Below are 21,212 nucleotides of genomic sequence, written 5' to 3' on the forward strand. Positions count from 1 at the left end.
ACATTAAATTCAATTGATAAGTTTTGTCCTAAATAAAAAATCTTCATAGAGAGTTACAAAGCAAAGAAATGAGATCTAACACACATTGGAAGAGCTCACAAAACAAAATGCCATCCTTTAAACTCACCTCCGACGACCTAGGTTTCTTTAAAAGATGCTCTCTCAAATGTTTGAAAGTCATCACCATCCACTCTCGATTGGGACGATTCTCTCTAATCGTTGGAGCTTCCATGAAAGCCATGCTCCAAGCATGCAGCTGAGGAAACGAATTGGCTTCCATTACTTTCTCGCTGGTCACGTCTTCTATCACTCCCAACCACTCTACCAACACTCCATACGCCAAATCCACGATCCCGATTTTTTCACCATTGAAGAACTTCCCCTCGCCGATTCCTTGCTCTTCTAAGATTTGCAGCATCTCTAAGATCTCTCGCTTTGCCTTCTTCTGTTCTTCCCCTTCATAACATAACATTTTCCACACTACCGACCTCTGATGAAAATGTTAAAATCTTAATTCTTAAATCTAAGACGAATAAAATGGTAATCTAAGACGAATAAAATGGTAATCGTCCTAATCGTGAAACAAGAGTAAAGATTATGGGAGGATGTGATGGAAAATTTAAAGAAATATCAATTCATGATTATTCTAGAATAAATATCATATAATTCAAAAACAATCATAATAATTAATTTAATCCGGAAAGAAAACTCAAACCTATAAAAAAGATTAGAATTGGCTAGAAACATTAGATAGGATTGACCCGTTGTTGTTCGTGGTCTTCCTCAACTATACAATATTGATCTCTGTTTGATGGGAACAGGAGGCTCATGCAACATAGTGCATTAAGACTCTAACCATATAAATCATAGTGTTTTCCGTAACCGTTAAGATTAATGGGCTGATTTCTACTCAGTAGACGTACACACTAAATGGGAAGTCATGAGCTCACAATCTAACTTTTCTAACGTTGTGATTACCTTATTTTGAATAAATCGAATCCAAGATCGAGCAGCACCTCTGTCGAGTGGATGGGTGGGGAGTAGGGGATTTTGCATCCATGTCTCGTCAATGTATTCAAGGATAACATCGGACTCGAAAATCGGTTTTCCGCCATGGACGAGCATCGGGACCTTCTCGTGGAGGAGCAAAGGAGTTTTGTTGGTGAGATCTCGTTCAACAAATTCGTAGGGTATGCCTTTGAGGGACAGAGCCCATATGACTCCGTAAGTGGAAGGACTCGACCAGCTGCCATGGAGCTTCACTTCACCCATCGTAGGCGTTTCAGAAGTTCTTGTGATGTAATTTTCAAAGGGATATTTTTTATATAAATTGCCAATTATATTGGAAGACTTTTGACTTTGACTTTATCAATGTTGATTTAATTGAGTAGTTCGACTTTTGACTTTAGTGCGTAGAGGCGACCACCAATCAATGAAAAGAAGAGATGAGCGGAAAACTTCCAATATTTTTAAAATTATTGTTAGAAATATGTTTAGTAATATAGAATAAGAGTAATGATAACTAGCATCTAACATTTAGTTCTAACTTAAAATATTATTAACTGTTTGTTACAAATTTTGTAGAATAATTATTTTATGTTATTATATAATTTATAATATATTATATTAACTAGTTTTAACTTTTAACAATTTATAACTTTGAATATATTTATGAAAGTTTTTAAAAATAACAACTTTCTTTAACGTGATTTTTTACTTAATATATGCAAATTCAAGTACTAAATATATACTGACTCGAAGATTAAAGTTGGTTAATTCACATTTTTCTAATGCAAAATATATGGAGGTGTGGATATAAACTCACGACCTTTTAGTCGAAAATAAAATACATTAGCAATTATATTCATTATTCAAGTTAGAAGGTTCTTTTTTTCTTTTTTCCTTTTTTTAGTAGCAGTTCACACCTACTTTTCCACAAAATTATTAGTGAAGTCATTAGCATTAGCATTATCTTAATCTTGATATATGGTTCTATTGTCCACCAGTTATGATGTTGCATTATTATTATTTTTAAGTACAATATTGTATTTTACTATTTTTTTCTTTTTTATTAAATAATAAATTATTATCAAACGCCTTCCCAACCAATATAGATAAAAGCTCACTGAATCATATAACTACTTAACAATACTTAGATGGTGACTATTTGACCACCGCTCAAAATTTGACACCTTCTTCTATATTTTGAAAAATATGACATCTATTTTCTTTTTGCATCTCTCTTCTACCTCGAAAAAATTAATAGGAGTAAAAAATAGATAATCGTCAACACCTAAATAGTGAAAAATTGATAAATATTATTGTGTTAGACATTATTGTACCTATTTATTGGACCCAAAAGTTAAGTGTAGCATGTTTTTTAGAAATGATTTATTTCTAAAATTGTTTCTTGCAGCCAAATAAAAAGAAAGTATAATTTAGTGAAAAAAGTAGGAAGAGCAAAAAGTTCGATCTTGTTGGCTATTGTTGTAATTCTGTATTTTAAAAAGAGAGAAGTTTCACCCTATAACATAGATTTAATGTATATTTAAAAATATCAAAACTTTTTTTTTTCTATCTAGAACTGGACTTAGAAAATACCATTTTTGTAACATTTTTACTTTTTTATTTTGTTACTTTTGAAAATACATATGTTATTTATGTAAATACCTAAAAAATCTCTCAAAAACAATTTATGTCAGTTAAACAAAACTACGTAATAAATTAATAATACACACACACACACACACACTATATATATATATTATATTTATTATGGATTTATTTTACATTAAGGGTGCATGAAAATAAAAATACAAACACAACCGGCGAAAGGAAGATAAACAAAAAACAGAATCACAGACGAACTCTGCAACCGAAAGAAAAAAGCCCTAAAACGGAGGAAATCGAACCCCACGGATTTACGATCTTCATCCTCACGATTATTTCTTCAGAGTTTGCAGGAGCTGCTCCCTCCGGGCCTTGAACCGCGGCACCATCTGGTCGTGATCGGGGAGATTCTCCCGGATCACGGCGGCGTTCCGGAAGTTCTCCGTCCAAGCATGGAGGCGAGGGAATGCATTCGGTTCCAGTAATTTCACATCCACCACCTCTTCGACCACCGGCAGCCACCGCGCAAACCACCCGAACGCCAAATCCACCATGTTAATCTCGTCGCCGCCGAAGAATTTCTTGCCGCCGACGACGCCGAGTCCCTGTTCTTCCACTGTTTGCAGCACTTCCAGGGCCGATTTCCTCGCCTTTTCCTTCTCCTCTTCCCCTTCCGCCAGAAAAACTGCCCAAATCGCGGAGCCCTACCAAATCATAGCTTACGCCGCTTGTAATTTAACCAAAGGAAAGAAAATAAAATCAGGAGCGGGAATGACGAAGAAGTACCTTATCTTCAATAAATTTGATCCAGAACCGAGCGGTGGCTCTCTCGAAAGGATCGGAAGGCAGGAGCGGTTTGTGCGGCCATGTCTCGTCGATGTACTCGAGGATAATCATGGATTCGCAGACTGGTTTTCCGCCATGGACGAGCACTGGAATCTTCTTGTGGACGGGATTGTACTGCAGGAGAAGAGGGCTTTTGTCGGCGAGATTCTCTTCTACGTACTCGTACGGTATGTCCTTCAGCTTCAGAGCCCAAATTACTCTGTAACTGAAAGGGCTCGGCCAAGTTCCATGAAGCTTCACCTGATCCGCCATTGTTAATTGGATTTGATTGCAGTGTGTGATGAAGCTTTCATTGCTCGCGAAATGGTTTAATAGTGCGGTGAATCGGTGGGATTTCTTGTCCGGCAAGCTCGCAGTTGTCGAATTCTCTTCGACAAAACTAATTTGGATTTTGACTTGTTGACTCCTTGGAAGGCGAACCCTAATCGCGTACGTAAGCTCCTACGTTTTGAGGTTTGACAATGTCGATAAATTAAGGAAAAAATTTATTTATGCATGGCTTCTCTTGCCACCATTAAGAGAGTAAAGTATAAAAATAAAAATATTTTTTAAAAAATAATGAATTGTCAAATATTTGATAGTAGTGAGGACAAAGTTTTGAGCGACCAAGTTTTATCTTTATTTATTAAGTAAAATATTTAAGTTTGGGAATAAGTTCATATTTGATCCTTAAATTTCAAAAAATAAATAACTATTTGATGCTTCATCTTTATAAAATAATTTTAAAACATATTAGAATTAAAATTCAGTTAGTGAAAGCTTGACATGACATTTGTAAATAGAAAATTTATTAAATTTATATTATTTTTGAATTAGGCAGCATTTCTTTCCCTCAGAGACCGTTAATTTTATATTATTTTTAATGAGTTATCCTAAATTCCAATTCAATCGTTCGGTAAGAAATTTCTAGGATGAACCCGCATTTGGGGAAATTTATAATGTCCACATATATAAAATTTTAAATACAAATTTATACATAGAAGTTTCCTGGATACAATTTTAAAAGTTAGTGGGTGAAGTTTCATTATTTGGAAAGAAATGAGATAAATAAAAATTGATGGCTACATCATAATAGATACCTTAAATATATGGAGACTGAAATGAATAAAAATTAAGAATACATGAATTAAAATACATGTTTTGAAAATACAAAAAGCAAAATAAACTTAAATCGATTTTTTTTCCCAAAATTGATATAGTGGGATAACTTAAATCAAAATTAAAAAGACAATAATAGTATTTAAAGTTTGAATATTAATGTTGAGTTCTAGGACTCCTTGTCCAGCGTACCTCGATTACGTAAGCGGGTGCGTTGGAGGTTTGACAATGTCACTAAATAAATAAATCGCCTCCAACGTAAGCTGGTGCGTTGGAGTTTTCATGTCTTGGAACCCAAGAAAAGTCCACTCCACTCAACAGAACACTACAAAAACCGGTTTCCTCAGTACTCAAACTTCAAACTCTACCAATCAATCCTCCATTGAAGATGGCAGAGCTGAAGCTTCATGGAACTTGGCCAAGCCCCTTCAGTTACAGAGTCATTTGGGCTCTCAAGCTTAAGAACATCCCATACGAATACGTAGAAGAGAATCTCGCCGACAAAAGCCCTCTGCTCCTGCACTACAATCCCGTCCACAAGAAGATTCCCGTGCTCGTCCATGCCGGAAAGCCAATCTGCGAATCCATGGTGATCCTCGAGTACATCGACGAGACTTGGCCGCAGAAGCCGCTCCTGCCTTCCGACCCTCTCGACAGAGCCACCGCGAGATTCTGGATCAAATTCATGGAGGAGAAGGTACGAATTGAAATCGAATTTGAAATTTGGATGAGTAAAATCGTAATTGAGCCCTAATTTTAACATTTGATTTTAGGGCCCTGCGATCTTCAGGCTCTTCCGTGCGACGAGTGAGGAAGAGCGAGAGGAGGCGAAGAAGCAGAGCATGGAGATGCTGAGGGCCGTCGAGGAACGGGGATTGGGCGGCGGCGGCGAGAGGAAGTTCTTCGGCGGAGATGAGATCGGAATGGCGGACTTGGCGTTCGGCGGGATTGCGCACTGGTTGGGATTGATCGAAGAAGCGGCGGGAGAGAAAATTATGGAGGCCGGCGAGTTCCCACGGCTGAATGCTTGGGCCAAAAATTTCAGGGAAGCGGCGGTGATCAGAGATAACCTGCCGGATCGGAACCTGATGGCGGCGGCTTTCAGGCGTCGGAAGGACCAATTGCTGCAATCTGCACCTACTGCTGAATAGAAACAAAACCGTCCGGAATCCTCATTTCTCTTCATTTTTCTTTGCTGCTTCGCTTCTCCAAATCCAATAATTAAATTTAACTTTTAACATTTCAAAGCAAAAATAACTCAAATTACCATAAACTCCCACCTCCACATATTGTATTAAAAAAAAAAAAATTATCTAGTCGTTTGAGTAAACGTGGCTTAAAAAAACACATATTTTCTGTTGATTGTAGTAATGTCAGTTGGATTTTCCATACCCACGTATTATAACTCAAAAAAAAAAAAAAATGCCGTAACCTCTAAACTTCAAGTAAAATATATCACATCGTTATATATTCTATCACGTCAACTTTCTATTAAAAAGTTAATAAATATTTGTTCAATGAGTATTTTTTAAATGTCTATAAAAACCAAGGACAATCTTTATTTTTTAAATAAATGATAGAGTTTATGATATATATTAACAAGAAAAAATTTAACTTCTGTGATTTTAAAACTTTTAATTTGATTATATTTCACAAATTATCTAGGTCATCTTTACCCATTTGGAACTAATGATATTCTCTATCAACTTTTACCCTAAGTCGTGAAATTAATGAACAAATTATAATGCACCAAATAATTGTCAAAAATTGAGGAAAAAAATGTTACATATTGAAAATATAGTAAAACACAAGAATTATAGGTTAAATTTAACAAAATTATAGAGATAAAAATTGAAATTTGTAAAATCATAATCATCAAATTATAACTAAATTCAAGCCACGAGTTTCATGGACTAATTTCATAATGTAACCGATGATATTCTCGTCTAAATTTTGTACAGTAAACGTTAAAATTAAAATTCCCACGCGAAGTCTGAGATTAATGTAGAAAGTCCATTGTTTAAAAAAAAATTATATATAGAAAGTCTAAGAGCTTAGAATCAAAATAAAATATTTAGAAATATCAAAAGAAAACAAATCTAGAAGTGAAAAGTTTTAGCCAATAAAGTATTTATTAGCAAAGTATAAAAATAATAAGAAAAATCTGAAGATATTTTAAAAGGTGGAGAAATGGGACCAGTCTCGAAAGCTTCAATTCCAAGTTCCAACCGCCTTCCCCTCAGCAATGGCGGCGAGATAAAGATTACGAACCATCAAATTCGCCATGGTAATCGCCGATTGCTCATCCTCTCCAAAAACCTTCTCCACAAACCCCTCTTGGCCCTCGAGCTTCGAATTTATGGTGCAGACCGACGGGCTCGGAGGCGGAGCGCATTGGAAAACAAGGAAGAAGAAGAAGCCGGAGAATGTCTCAGATGAACGGAGACTAGAAAATGGAAGCGAAAATGTCCTTCTCCAAGATCCTCTGCAGGTGTTAGGTCCTGATCTGTTGATGGCGATACTGGGCTACGTTGACGCACGCAGCGTGGCACTCTCTCTCCTCGTCTCTCGCTCCTGGTATGCCGTCGCTTCCAGTGATCGTTTATGGAGTTCGAAGGTAAGGATCTTCACTGCATTAATTTACTGATGTTTTGGTTCGATTCTCTGAAACCGGATTTCGATATTTCATCTTTTGTTAATTCTAGTAATTGTTCGCCCTTTGAAAATTGAGTCACTCGTTTTTGCGTTTTGAAGTTCGTTTCATTCGTTGGAGTCCTGGGATTCTGTGGTTTTCAATTCTGTTTTATCTTATGCATATAGTTTCCCCCATTGCGGATTTTAATCTTAAATTTATGTAGCCTGCGTCTTAATCTGCTGATTCAGCCTTTCCTACATTGATGGACCATCACTAATTGCAGTTAGTAGACTAGCTGGATTTCTCTCATTCATTTCAATTGTTTCTCCGGTTGTTGAAAATTTTATATCCAATCCATTCCCTTCTTTTAGAATGAGTTGGAATGATTTTGGGAGTCGGGTAAAAGTAGTTTTAGACCATTAAAGAAAATAACTTTTGTAATGTTTGCTAGATAATAAAAATAATTTGAAAATTCTAAAAAACAATAGGAACATTTTAAGTGTTTGAAGATAAGCACTTCTCCAAAATTACTTTGGGAGAAGTGCTTTTAGAAAGCACTTTCTTACATTCTTTACTGTATAATCGAACATTTGGTAAGCAAGTTTATTGTATTTCCTCATAGTGCGTGGAACTGTGGCTTGGGAAAGCACATATTCCTAGATTGGCGTACATCCAAGGTCTACCGTACCTGGCTGCCTATTCATTATCCGTCATGGATGGCAAACGTGTTAGTCTCCCTCCACCCTCAAACTATAGTTGCAGGAAGTGTGCGCTCTGATATATGTAACTCCATGTATGGTTATGTGAACTCAGTTGGGATGACCAAGTGCATCTACTGATTCTCGTCGTGAATTATATAGAAAACATGTGTACTCCTAAACATGGGATATTGAGCAGCATGTATTATTTGGATATCATTTTAATGGGTTAAATTTCTTATTTCAGACTCGCATTATGAGGGAGGACTTGTGTGATCATGCTTGGCAATTTCACTTCAATAAGGTAAGCTGTTCTTTTATGCAGCAAATAATAAGCACCATCACGTATTGAACTTGATATCATGGACCTGGTTTAGCAGAGAAGCATATTGAAGTCATAAATTAGCTCGATGAAATTATATTAATGTTTTATGATTGATCAAATCTGATTCTAAACATTTGAACTCCTTTTGTTTGTAAGTTTGTAACTGACATGAATGTGTTGTCAATCTTTTCTACTCCACTTTTAGGCATCTTAAAAAGATTCACGCTATCTACATCTAACTTTTTCCTCGTATTTAGTTGCACACAAACTATTGATGGCTGGTGATGGATGTTTTGGAAATACGAATTTCATGAATGATGCTCACAATTTTAATGGCCATGATAGTGGTTATGTTATTGACCATCTTACATGTGCAAAAACGATTTGTAACATCTCGGAAGCAGAGGCACTTTTGTTTGAATAATGTCTATGCTGACAATTTTGATAGTCATAGTAGTGACTTAGAGGAATATCTCAAAAAGTGTCTGGTGCCTGAGTACCTTTTTACTAGTACAATTGCATGGTTCAATAACATATTATGCTCTAGCTTCCTGCAAGTGAATCTCAAGTTAATGTGCAACTGAAAAAAGATCCACATCCAAATCTTGAAGGCACCTCTCTGATGGGGCAAATTTGATTCATAAAATATTTGTTCCCTCAGGAAGCTCCTGTATACTGGCGAGATCTTGATCCGTACTGGCAAGGCAGCCGCCCTCTCATGCGCCGTTATTTCCATCCCGACGGGAGCCAAACTGCAGATCCTGATGACAGAGTATGGGGTGGCCATGAATGCTGCTTTTCCGTTGTTACCAGTTTTGCTGGTGATGATGGTAAGATCAGAGAACACTACGTGAGGATAAACAGATGGCCAAGAATGTTAGTGTCAAGGAACGAAGATTGGAGCTGGAAGCTGTCGAATCAGCTCGCCTCATACTCGAGCATCGCCGATGCTGACAAGGATGGCGGGACAGGGCCACTTTAATATTGAGAGAACGCGATCCAATCAAATTAGTTAGTTTCTTCTGTTGAGTGGAATTAGCCAAACTGGTGTTTATGGAGATGCTTGTTTGGTCTTTCCAGTGTATAGATATAGAATCTTTTGGAAGTTATAGGAGTTGTATTTTTTTGTTTTAACTAAGTGGGAATTGTTGAAGAATTCCGAACACCAAATCGACGGTGCCCATGTTGTCTCCGGTCAAAAATTTGTTGGCATGGAGGCGCTGCTCTGCCATGCCTTTTCTCTCGCTCTTCGCACTTCCCCTTGCCGATAACTTGGTCACCGGTGGTGGTGGGTGCTTCTGTAACGCACAAAAAACATCATTTGTATACTATCAGCATCTACTACTGTACTAATATCAAAGGGTCGAGTACACGTAAATGTCTAATATCTACAAAATTTACACTTTTGGTCAATTGTTTTTGGTCGGTTGAGAAATAAATATATTTTTAAATTACCAAATTACTCATGTATGTATATATTTTATTAAAAAAAAATCCTACGATTAACCCTTCAAAGGAAATATGGAATCATAAATAAAAAAAACTCCCAAATCGTGGAATCCCCAAATCTGTATCGAATCGTGGAATGGGGGGAGAATTATGGGAAAAATTCGAATGGCTGCTGCACGGAAATACATTTGAATATGGGAAATAATTTTGAAAAATTTGAATCCATACTAAAGGTAGGAAATTCAAATACAAGATAAATCTCATTCAATTAAAAGATTTAGTATTTCATATAAATATTTATCTTAATTAACAAATTACGGAGAAGGAATAACCGTTGGACACAAATAAAATTATTGGGTTACTCCAATGGTTCTAAAGCCCACTTCAAACCTCACGAGTTGTACATTTTCTGGCAGAAACTTGATCAACCCTACTGGGATGAGGGAAGGGGGAAAAGGGGGCTTATTAGGCTAATGATTTGGAGCTATACTGCCTAATAGATATTCCACAATTACCAAACTTTTGTGGCCACTAAAAACAGACAGCATTAAACCAAAAAACAGTATTTACAATGATTGCAAGTAATTTAAGGACTAACTGAGCAGGATCTGCAGAAGCTTTCATATAAATTGAGGCAGCAGGCAGACTCCTGATCTGGTACCTGTATTATCTGCCTTTTCGGCGATTTTTCGAGCCAGCACAATCTGAACAGTACCATTTTCCTTTTGGCTGTTCTTTGAGACCAACGCAGCCGAAATGGAACCATTCGATCTTGCACTGTATGGAAGGGGAGACTGGCTCAGCTTTAAGGCTCAAAACACCAAAAGAGAAAATTGAACTGGAGAGGGAAAAGATTTGGCACATACGTTTGGGTTGTCACAGGCAACCATCTCGCCGTAACTAACTTGGTTGCAAAGACAGTAAGTTGGTTCATTTGGATCAACGGGTAATTCTAGTTCCATTCCTGTGGGAGTTGCAGCAGTTGATAATTCTCCTGCAGCAGCCGCAGCCTGGCCACGACGTGTTCTGTAGAAAACAGTTCTTGTTATAGATGATTTCCTCAATCTCTTGCCAACATGCATACAATAAATGTTTCTGTTACTAAGCTACAATTTCAGGGAAAATAGAAGGCACTGAAACAAAATAAAAAAAAAAAGGGAAACACAAAGGGTTAATGAGGAATATTGGTGTCTAAAATTGATGGTCCATATAAAAAGGAATTAATAAGAAGGCCAATTACATGAGGTTTTCCTCATTCTTTATATCAAAAAGATGTTCCTATAGCACTACTAGTTCCTAATTCATCTCAAATATTAAGGGCCATTGGTATCTTTTGTCAGTTATTAGTTTCAACATTAATCATGTGATATATAATACAAATATGCAAGTATCTAGAAAATTATCATACTTTTTACGCCCTCTACCACCTTCCATTCCCCTTCCAGATTTTGTGCTACCATCCACACTTGAAGCTGGTAACCCAGTTGCAGCAGCACTTTCTCTTTCTGCAAATAACCATGATATATAGAAGATGAGAGTTGGACCCAAACTGAAAGGAGAAATGCAATTATATTCCATATGCACAGGAGCACATAGGACCCTTAGAATTAAGAACACCAAAGGTGGAAATGTATGTGATACCATGTCGAAGCTTTTCATCGAAATTCTTCAAATACTGGTCAAGCTGTTGTATGTGGGTATCTACCTGAAGCACAGTAATCATAAACAGAGTAGGTAAGAATATAAACAACGAGAAGGGTCTGTCCCTTTCTGGCCAAACAAAAAAGGAAAGCATAAGAACATCGATAGTTCTAGATAATAAAAAAAAAGTTCTTCGAAGTTGTGCTAATGGTACAATAGGGGTATGTATGAGTGGTGACAACGGTAAACATGAACTTCATCAAGACGAGTTTCTCCAAGCATGTTTGAAGGGATAAGGGCATAAGTGCAATAATTTTAAAAGCCCTCAGTACATGCATTATACATGGTACACCCTACTTGCATTTTGTACAACAGTAAACTATTTTTTTCCTTTTCTTATATTGATTTGAATCATGCGAAGCAGACGATTAGTGTCCTGATTGTTATAGTAAAGTGGAGGGAGCCTCAGTTCAAAGCCACCCACACAGTTGATTCGTACAAAATGGAAAAAATTAACACCACTAAAACAAGTTCCCCTGAACTTCCACATACCAAATCATATGCCTGAACAGCAAGGGCAACCTTTTCATCGGCAATTCTAATGCTATGTTTCTGCTCATCAAGTGCTTCATCAGAGAATCTGATAAGTGAAGTATCAGGAGTAATGTTTCCACATTTAACTCCCCGCTTAATATCCTCGATTTCTTGTTCACAGCGTTGCTCATTCTGTTTAACTAGCCCTGTATTCACAGAAATAGCAATGCTATTGAAAAGTCGACAGAGGAAAACAGATGTAAAACCATAGAGTATAATAACAATGACAAGGATGCCATCAAATTTACTTTTATTTTCTAAACATCAGTCAAGATGAGCTTAAAGACGCTCACAATCTTGGGGTATTTCCATGTCCATCCAACATTGGCAACATCCACAAAAACGAAAAAAACAAAGAAAGAAAAACCAAAAAGGAAAAAGAGAGAGAAAAGAATAATAAAGTACTGCAGCCATTGTAAAAAACTAATTCTATGTTGACGATTGAAAGAAGAAGCATACCTTGCAAACTTTGATCTAGATCACGCAGCAAAGCATACTTCTTTTGAATAATGTTGGGTAATGATTCCAGGTCTGTGGAAAAGTACAAAATGAAGATGTAAAATACAAAAACTGAATAGGTTGGGCTCTGGGCGACCCATTTGAATGATAGTTGCTTTCGACTCTTTGATATTTTTTCTCCTCTATTTACTTTTTCATATCACTGTAACCTTATCGTTAACTTTTTCTAAATCAGTTTTCTCAGAGGGCGAAAAAATGAAAATTTTCAACATCATGCGCATACAGAAAACTACAGAAAGATTACAATTCTAAAAACAGGAAAGAAAGCAGTGACTAAAGAGCAAGAACAGGGCACATCACGATATAATAGCAAAAAAATATCAGTACAAATTGAACGGATAAAAAGAAAGAGAGAAAACAGATATGTTCAACGTCCAGGTTAAATATACTAATATACTGAAAGCGAAAGAAACAAGGAAGAGAAAATTGTAAAGCTTGAACAGATTACAGCAATTAACGACTAACAGAAAATCTAAATAGGGTTTGAACGCTAATCAAACCTACGTAATTGCAGCAAAAGAAAAGAGGCGAGATGACAGAACGTACTGGCTTGAAATTCTTCGAGGAAAGACATGTGAGGAAAATTGTGGTGAATTCAATGGTTTTAAATCCGGAAAAGGAAAAAATATGTCAGTGAATTTTGGCGGATTTCCCATCCCCGAATCTTCCCGCCATTGATGCAACGACCACCAAGCCCTAGAACTCGAACGGTTTTATACTAATTGACGGATTTGCCCTTCAGAATTCTTCTATAACTTTTTAGTGTTGGGCTGGGCTAACGCTCCTCCGACCCACTCAGCCAAGGCCCAATACCAAAGCCCTCACACACACACATATATAGGAGAAATTGCATAATTTAGATCAAATATTTGAAAAAAATTGTAGCTAACAAAAAAAAAATTGCAAAAATTGCAAAATTATAATATAGATAGATCGGTATAATTACTAATTAATGTCTAAATAAATTAATGATAACTCTGAATCAAGATAAAGGTAATGTCATATAAAATTAAACATATTTGTTGTAAAAAAAAAAAGTTAATGTTTATCGTTTTGAAAATTTTGTGAATTTAACAGATATTTAAAAAAAAACATTTTTTGAAATTATTTTGACAAAAAATACATATTTGCAAATATTTAAAAGAAAAAACTACCCATTAAAAAATATAATTTTGTTTTTAATTGGTTCTAACTCTTACTTCAGCCATGCCATGCATGAATTCCTACCAAACTTTTGCCAACCTAATCCGTTAACAATTTCATATGGCATGTTCATATTTCCCCACAATTATTTCACCAACCCAATCTTATCAATAAAGATATTACCTAGACATAATCATCAATTAGGATCTTATTATATTGTATTAATATATGTAAAAAACCGCATATATTAATATTTATTTCAAGACTGCGAACTTGAATTTAGTTTAGAGGTAATTGAGACCTGCCTCTAACCAATAATATATAAATGGGACTTTAATTTTCACGCATGTTCTAGGATTGAACTGCAGAATATTATCTACCGACTTAATTGATATTAGTCAAATTAAATGTACATTTTGACTCTTTTTTTTTCTTCCTATTCTAGACATTTGATAACTCTTTAGCATGAATGATGATGAAACTTTAAAAAGTATATACATAGATCAAAATCAAATTAAGACTAATAAAAGCTCAATAGAAAGCATTTTGTCTTCATATTAATAATTAATTTGGAATTAATAGACGGTGATGCTAATGCCATAGTATTTTGAATTAGTATATAGGAGAGGCGCCAAGCCATTAACCTTGGCCAACGTTCTAGAGAGAAAAAAGAAATAATTTTTATATAAAAGCAGGCCTACACGCTTCAGGAAAGTTGGGGAGGATTTCAGGTAATGTAGTTTAGTCAAAAAATAAGTTGTCATTGCCTTGTTTGTCCATTACCTTCATATTGAATCTTACATCTTTTTTTTTTCAATCTTTCAAATTTATTAGTTTCCTTATGGACTTGGTTTTATATTAGAAAACACAAGAGAAATCAATGGGGTCACTCTTTTTTGGAACAACTTATTTACAGAAATCAAACCAAACCAATTACGTTCCATGAGCTCAAATCTCATTTTTCATAGAGATTATCAGTTAGAACGGCAGGCTGAACTTTTTGCTTACTAGCTGTTTGATGAAAGGGCCAAGCTGGTAAAGCATTGATCGGATTCGGGTTGATTTTACGATGAATCAACGACATAAATTTCGAATGAAAGATGAAGGAAAGTGACTTTTCTTGAACTTGAATGGACCATGTACTTTGGGCTCAAACAGCATGCTTTTGATATTGATGAATACTGGTCAATGAGCTAAATAGTATGTCTTCTTCAAGGGAAAATCTTGTTCACTATTCTAATGCGATGGTTTGGTAAGACTAATGTGATTGATAATATGAATTTCAAAGTTGAAAGGAAAAGTGCTGAAAGGTTTTTTTCATTGCCACAGGGAAAATCATGAGCTTGGCAATGCTGTTTCTTGTGCTGCAAAATGAGGTGAGTTCTTGTTCATTGGAAAAGGACTTTGTCCATTAGAATCTGGTGAGATAGCTTCCTAATTCATGTGACAATATCTCCTCATTATGGCAGCTTCTTTGGTTTTTCCTCAGTGTGAACAGATGGAAAGAAGGAGAGTTGTTTATGGAAATATGCTCATTCAATTATCATCTCATTCAAGAAATCTGTTACTAGAAGATGTTAGAAAAGAGAACTCAAAGATAATGAGCTGTCGGGGAAAAAGGTCAAAAAAGTAGGCCAAAAGTAGAAATAAAATAATGCATAGTCATTGAGAAATGTTGTACTTGTAACTTGTGAAAAGCTCCTACACCATAAGATTTTTTTTATAAGCGAACAACCCAAGTGTTTTTGGATTGTGTTTTTAGAATTTTAATTATTAACCTTTTAAAAATATAGACTTGTTTAAAAGATATATTCAATATTTGGTTGGTTTGAACTATGCAATAAAATAATGATATCAAACAATGATTGTTTTCCAAAGACAAGATTTTGAATGTCTGAAATATAGCCTAGAAAATTAAGGGCTTCTAAAAAAGAAGAAAGATTAAGTGAAAACATATTAAATAACTATTAAAGTTGTTTCTTTATCCTTGTTTTCCTTTTTGTTCTCATAAATGACTTGTTTTTTTTGATAAAATGAAGCTATAATTCCTCCCAAAAATATGAAAATGTAAAAAATGATATCAATATGCATAATAATATTAATTTTTACAAGTCTTAGGATTGTAGTTCTTAAAAACAATTTTCCAAATGAGCCCCTTCAAAATCCAATGGCTAGGATCAAATCTTTTTGTAAGATATCGTTCTCCCTTTTTGTTTGCCCGTCTTCTCAGTACACTGCCTGCTTCATTACTTGGTTGCTTTCTTCTTAGTTCCAGCATTTTTAAAAGCCTGCAGCTTTGTATGAGCTGCATGATATGCAGTGGAAGCATCAAGCAGAAGTGTAGCAGGGAGAGGAAATGTGAGTTTCTTAATTTTACCATATGCATTCTTCCTCTTTCTGCTTAGCACCTCGAATTTGTTCATCTCCAATTTGTTTCTTATTCTTCTTCTTTTCTACTGCTGGGGGTTGCGAAATAAGATTTGACTTTGTTCTCACATTTAAGAAGAAAAATGGAAAATTCGTTATATTTTTCTCTGATGCTGGAGGTTTTGATTGAGACGGAATTAGTAGCCATCTTTCTGTTTGACATTGCAGAATGAGTCAAGGGGGTGAAGATAGAGTACATAGGAGACAAGGAAACTCTGAGTTTGTTTCCTGGGAAACTTCAAATGTTGATTATGCTAGTGAAAAGAATAAGTCATTGCAAGTTCGCTACATGTATGGCATTATCTTCCTGTCAACAAATCTAGTTGCTTGGTTTATTCGAGATTATGGGCAAAGGACTATACCTCAGCTACATTGTAAGAGAGCTTTTTGTTCCTCTTTCCAGACTATTTCTTTTACATCTTCTACATCATTACAAATTACTGAAAAGAAGATATTGAAGCTAACAAGTTTGTGGATGTTCTGATTCAGAAGTATTGATTGAAGTATACATGCCATTCATAATCTTTTCTTTCGTGCATTGCTTTCAGTAAATCGTACTGGTCTATTTCGACTGGAAGAATAAGCAACTATGGCTTATGGTTTTTCCTTTTGGTAAACAAATGTCTCTACAGATCTTAAGTCATGTGGAGCAGGAGGACAGGATTGTTTTCACACGCTCGGAGTTCTTCGCGTGAGCTTAGGATGTTTTGTATCTTTTTTTTCCCATCATATTAAAGATTAGAATAATTATTTTCCCTCTCTTAAGGTGGGCTTATTTTTTCTGGAAAAGAGGAAAAATGGTCTTTCCTATGCAGTGAGTTCCTTGCATTGTTACATTGTAACTAGAACAATGGAGTTGACATGTCTCAGCCAACGTGGAACTTATTCTTCATTCGAACACTGTGAATTAAAAAAAAAAAAAAACGAACTTATGGTTTATGACCGCAGCTCTTCATTAGAGAACTGAACTGCTCCTTCCTTATTCCTTACCTTTTTATCCTTTAAGGACCAAATCCTTTACAACAAGTTCAGATATTTTTCTTTCTGATGTTTCTATCTACATCCAGAACAAGAAAATTACACGAACCTCGAAATGCCTGGCATTCTAGATGGTGGAGCTTGAAGTTCATTGTGTTTATTGTTTCAATGGTGGTTCCTTTCTTCTTCCCTCCTGCTCTTATTCAATTATATGGTATGTTCCATTTGTTCAGCATCCAATTTTCCGGAACGCTCATTCTCAATATTTATCCTTAACACAGCAAAGATTCTTGCCCTGACCATTCTATGCAAGCCTCTTTAAAAAAAATTGCAGTGATCCCTATAATGGTCGATACTTCACCATTTACTGAAGAACTGAACTGAAAAATGATTGCATTTTGCTCAAATGATATTAGCTAAAGAGGATCTTTTCCTGTTACAGGTGAACTTGCTCGTGTAGGCGCAGGGTAAGTATTCAGATCCTGCATCTACCGTTTCTAGCTAAATCTCTCGAAACAATTGACATAGTTTCTGTATCTTTATTTCTCACATTATATGCTAGTAACATGGAGACTAGGCATTCGAGGAAGACCATGCATTTATAGATTAAGATGAACTTGCTAATTCTATATGATTATTTCTTAATTGAAAATATGGATGCCTTTTGTTTTCTTTTCATCAATAGGATATTTCTCCTCCTGCAATTGGTAAGTGTTATCCAGTTTATCTCATGGTGGAACAAGTACTGGATGCCTGATGAGAAGACAAAGCAGAGGTATGTTTTCTAGTAACGTACAGCTATGCGGAAACCTTGAATTGATGATATAAACAGCAATATAACACCAATTTCACATTAATTTCATTCATATCCTACAGCTGCTCCCTTGGATTATTCACATCGACGATTTTTTACATAGCTTCTTTCTGTGGGGTTGGCTTAATGTACTCCTTGTATGTTCCAAAAGTGAGATGTGTTCTTAATATATTCTTCATCTCTTGGACTTTGATTCTGCTAATTGTGATGATGGTCGTATCTTTACATTCAAAGGTATGCTCCTCGAAATCACCTTTTTTTTGTTCGAACTAAGAATCTTATTCATATTCAGCTAAATTATCACAGTTTATGGGCAGTTTTTTATTTCAAATGAAAGATTTGACTTACCGGTTAAAGATTTTTGTTTGGAACTTTAAAAGTCAGGTCAATAGAGGTCTGTTGTCATCTGGTATCATGGCTTCATACGTCGTCTTCCTCTGCTGGTCTGCCATTCGAAGGTTTGGGATTTAACACTGTGTTATTGGCTTGCTGCTTTGAAGCTGCATGATGAACCTGCAGCCGGATTGCATAAGATTGTGATCTTTCTAATCCTAGTGGATTGCTTTACAGTGAACCTGCGACAGATAAATGCAGTGCACGGAAACAAGAGAGCGGGAATAGCGATTGGATCACAATTCTTGTGAGAATTTGCAGCCTATCTTTTACTTTCATACTTGTTATTTCATTTGGTTTCTTCACTCAAAAATGAATTTAATATATATTCAATCATGGCTGTAGTGCTTCAAAACGAGTTCGAAAATGTTGAAGATCAAGAAAAGTTGTTTCTTTTTAGGATATCCTGATCTCCCTAACTGATATTTCTGGTTTGTCTGTTGTGTTCTTGTAGAGCTTTCTAATTGCAATATGTGCTGTTGTCATGGCAACCTTCTCAACTGGTATTGATTCACAATCATTTCAGGTTACTCTCTCGACTGCCTATCTAAAAGCTTTATCGTGTTAAAAAATAACAAATTGAGTGTTTGTTTGATAACAATTTTGTTTTGTGATTTTCTTTTAAAAAATAACTTGCTTAGAATTTTTTTGGTTTTGTAATCTACTTTTCTTAAAACCATAGCCAAATTTTTAAAACCAAGAAAAGCAGTTTTGAGAAACTAGTTTTTCTTTTTGAGATTTTGCTAATATTTTAATAATAAACAAAGAAACTGTTAGTAAACTACCATATTGTTTACAACTTGAGAACTAAAAATAAAATCATTATCAAACTGACCCAACCGCTAAAGTATAACTTTCTTGGCACCACTAACATACTTTGTTGGAACTATATTGTACTTCATAAATCTTAGCATAAAACAGTAACAGAACAGAGTGGAAATATTTGAAGTCACCATAGACTGCCCTTTTCTCAAGTTAAAACCAAAATTTACCATAACACTGACTTTCTTCTTCTTCTTCTTCTTCTTCTTTTGATTCTTTCTTTGTTGGCAACTGATGTCCATTTCGGTACCGAGCAGTTTCGCAAGGACAAGGTGAAAGAGGTAGACGATATTCGCTACAAGTATGGTTTTTTCCATCTCATATTCTCCTTAGGGGCCATGTACTTTGCAATGCTCTTCATCAGCTGGAACCTCAACAACTCAGCCACAAAGTAAGAAAACTAAATCAATGTTGCTGTTCCTAAAACTCATCTCTCTGGTCTAGGAGTGTAAATTTAAACCACAGAAAGAAATATGAAAATGAACCAAACTGAGAATACTTTGTTTGATTTGGCTGGTCTGATGTATTCTTAGAACTTTTTGTTGGATTTCAATTCTCTTCCAAATTAGTGAATTGGTATGAACTGAGCCGAGGTACACCCCCTATCCCTCTCCTAATTTATGTGATTGTCATGGTCTTTCAAGTTTGAAGCTCTTATACAGTTGTGAAATGTTTAGGTGGAGCATGGATGTTGGATGGGCAAGTACATGGGTTAAAATCGTTAATGAATGGTTTGCAGCCACAATATACTGTAAGTATAGTCCCATTCAAAACGCTATTTATTGTGTCAATTAGTTGATACATAGTTTAGCAGAACAGATTTAAGAACTGTTTAGAGTTCTGATAAGGTAATTTGAAAAAGTTATTCACAAGCACATGATTTTTGTTCCGAAGGTCAGAAGTTCAGATCTAATGATTTCTAAACTCACCTCCAACGAGAAGAAATGTCGAAGTTACCGTCCCCCAAATGAAAGAAAAAATAAAAAGATGGAGCCGTTAATAATCCCCAACTATTTATGAAATTTTTTTCGTTAAAGTTTGGTTTAGCTTGCACACATCTCGACTAATTTCACGGGACGACCGCCTAACTGTAACCCAATTGTTCTCTTGTTGTTCTGCATTTTGGTTATGCAGTGTGGACATTGATTTCTCCAGTGGTGAGACAGGCAAAGGTCAGGGATCATGAAGAACAAACTGTGCAGGAAGCAAATGATTCATCAATTGCTTGACTTTGAATTTTGGAAGATTTTCTTTCCGTATTCTCATTCATCTCCATCCCATTTTTTCCCCTTTTATAAAAAAAAAAAATTATTTCCTGTCATTGTTATTCTTTTAAGATGAGAAATGGAAAAAGTGTCACAAGATTCAACAGATCCCTTTACTGTGTTGAACTAGAGAAACCCATGTTTTGAAGTAACTAATTAATAATTATGTAAGGCCTGCCATTTTTAATGTTTAATATTTTTTTTTTAATAACAAAACCAAATTAATAAAGGTCACAAATAGAGTATATTTTAATAGTCAGGTAAATATAACTCAATTGATTAAGAAAACTTCCATAAAGATTAGAGGTTCGAGACAAACTTTTAAACAATCATCCTTCGATTTGTTTGAAAACTTTTTAGTGTTTTTAGGTGACTATCTAAAAATATAAATCTGAAAAGAACATATTTAATAAAAAAACAAAGTTGTAATAATAATACATATTTGGTAACGATTTGGAAATTGAATCTCAATTTAAAAAAGTGTTCAAGGTATATTTAATAATATATTTGTAAATTAATGGTAATCACCAATTAAATATTTAGTGAAATCTAAAATATTAACATCCTTCTATATAATTATTATTTTACAATATTATATAATTTATAATTTATAACATATTATTAGTTTATAACATGAAATAAAATAGTTGTTTATTAACATGAAATAGTATCCTGCTCAAAGAAAAAAAAAGTATTATTCAATATTTCATAAAAATTTTAAATTACAAAGAAAGTAAGTTTTTTTTTTTTTTTTTTTTTACTTCTACAAAGAAAATAAGTTGATATTCTCGACAATTAAAAGAAAAATTAAAGTGGAACAAGTTAAATATATCATTAGTAGTTCACTAGTCCGAAGGGACTAAAGTAAAGTGGGAGGGAATGAATTCAAATCCCATGATGACAATCTACCTTAAAAATTAATTTCTATGCATTTTTTGACACAAAATGTTGTAAG

The 21,212-nt window shown here is 35.0% G+C and overlaps 6 protein-coding genes across 9 annotated transcripts; 3 read left to right on the forward strand and 3 right to left on the reverse strand.

Moving 5' to 3' along the window:
- Positions 1-26: 26 nt before the first annotated feature.
- Positions 27-2,633, reverse strand: LOC111024577 (putative glutathione S-transferase). Its single transcript, XM_022302289.2, has 2 exons — positions 979-2,633; positions 27-490 (listed from the first exon to the last, which is right to left on the reverse strand). The coding sequence occupies exons 1-2, from the start codon at positions 1,270-1,272 to the stop codon at positions 44-46; spliced, it is 741 nt and encodes a 246-aa protein (XP_022157981.1). The 5' UTR covers positions 1,273-2,633; the 3' UTR covers positions 27-43.
- A 123-nt stretch (positions 2,634-2,756) lies between these two features.
- Positions 2,757-3,829, reverse strand: LOC111024555 (glutathione transferase GST 23). Its single transcript, XM_022302262.2, has 2 exons — positions 3,397-3,829; positions 2,757-3,314 (listed from the first exon to the last, which is right to left on the reverse strand). Exons 1-2 carry the CDS (start codon positions 3,706-3,708, stop codon positions 2,943-2,945), a joined length of 684 nt encoding a protein of 227 aa, XP_022157954.1. The 5' UTR covers positions 3,709-3,829; the 3' UTR covers positions 2,757-2,942.
- Positions 3,830-4,835: 1,006 nt separating this feature from the next.
- On the forward strand, positions 4,836-5,953 carry LOC148211123 (putative glutathione S-transferase). The gene is made up of 2 exons (XM_088124520.1): positions 4,836-5,251; positions 5,328-5,953. The coding sequence occupies exons 1-2, from the start codon at positions 4,943-4,945 to the stop codon at positions 5,703-5,705; spliced, it is 687 nt and encodes a 228-aa protein (XP_087980646.1). The 5' UTR covers positions 4,836-4,942; the 3' UTR covers positions 5,706-5,953.
- Positions 5,954-6,180: 227 nt separating this feature from the next.
- Positions 6,181-9,625, forward strand: LOC111024557 (uncharacterized). Of its 2 annotated transcripts, XM_022302266.2 has the most exons (4): positions 6,200-7,171; positions 7,812-7,916; positions 8,135-8,191; positions 8,874-9,625. In XM_022302266.2, exons 1-4 carry the CDS (start codon positions 6,839-6,841, stop codon positions 9,192-9,194), a joined length of 816 nt encoding a protein of 271 aa, XP_022157958.1. In that variant the 5' UTR covers positions 6,200-6,838; the 3' UTR covers positions 9,195-9,625. The 2 variants fall into 2 exon arrangements, with proteins under 2 accessions (XP_022157960.1, XP_022157958.1); XM_022302268.2 differs by lacking the exon at positions 7,812-7,916 and having other exon boundaries at positions 6,181-7,171.
- A 283-nt stretch (positions 9,626-9,908) lies between these two features.
- On the reverse strand, positions 9,909-13,122 carry ING1 (RING/FYVE/PHD zinc finger superfamily protein). 3 transcript variants are annotated; one of them, XM_022302269.2, is made up of 7 exons: positions 12,962-13,122; positions 12,356-12,427; positions 11,855-12,042; positions 11,303-11,366; positions 11,070-11,166; positions 10,528-10,687; positions 9,909-10,438 (listed from the first exon to the last, which is right to left on the reverse strand). In XM_022302269.2, exons 1-7 carry the CDS (start codon positions 12,987-12,989, stop codon positions 10,328-10,330), a joined length of 720 nt encoding a protein of 239 aa, XP_022157961.1. In that variant the 5' UTR covers positions 12,990-13,122; the 3' UTR covers positions 9,909-10,327. The 3 variants fall into 3 exon arrangements, with proteins under 3 accessions (XP_022157961.1, XP_087980644.1, XP_087980645.1); XM_088124518.1 differs by having other exon boundaries at positions 12,920-13,120; XM_088124519.1 differs by lacking the exon at positions 12,356-12,427 and having other exon boundaries at positions 12,962-13,120.
- A 2,502-nt stretch (positions 13,123-15,624) lies between these two features.
- On the forward strand, positions 15,625-20,367 carry LOC111024556 (Serinc-domain containing serine and sphingolipid biosynthesis protein). Its single transcript, XM_022302263.2, has 13 exons — positions 15,625-15,916; positions 16,154-16,359; positions 16,618-16,694; positions 17,018-17,177; positions 17,406-17,430; positions 17,649-17,738; positions 17,840-18,011; positions 18,162-18,235; positions 18,348-18,417; positions 18,625-18,696; positions 19,250-19,383; positions 19,670-19,743; positions 20,127-20,367. Exons 2-13 carry the CDS (start codon positions 16,155-16,157, stop codon positions 20,219-20,221), a joined length of 1,248 nt encoding a protein of 415 aa, XP_022157955.1. The 5' UTR covers positions 15,625-15,916; position 16,154; the 3' UTR covers positions 20,222-20,367.
- The last annotated feature ends 845 nt before the right edge of the window (positions 20,368-21,212 follow it).

This window comes from Momordica charantia (assembly GCF_013281855.1).
Source record: "Momordica charantia cultivar OHB3-1 chromosome 5 unlocalized genomic scaffold, Mcharantia_2.0 BLBB01000005.1, whole genome shotgun sequence".
NCBI lineage: Eukaryota > Viridiplantae > Streptophyta > Magnoliopsida > Cucurbitales > Cucurbitaceae > Momordica > Momordica charantia.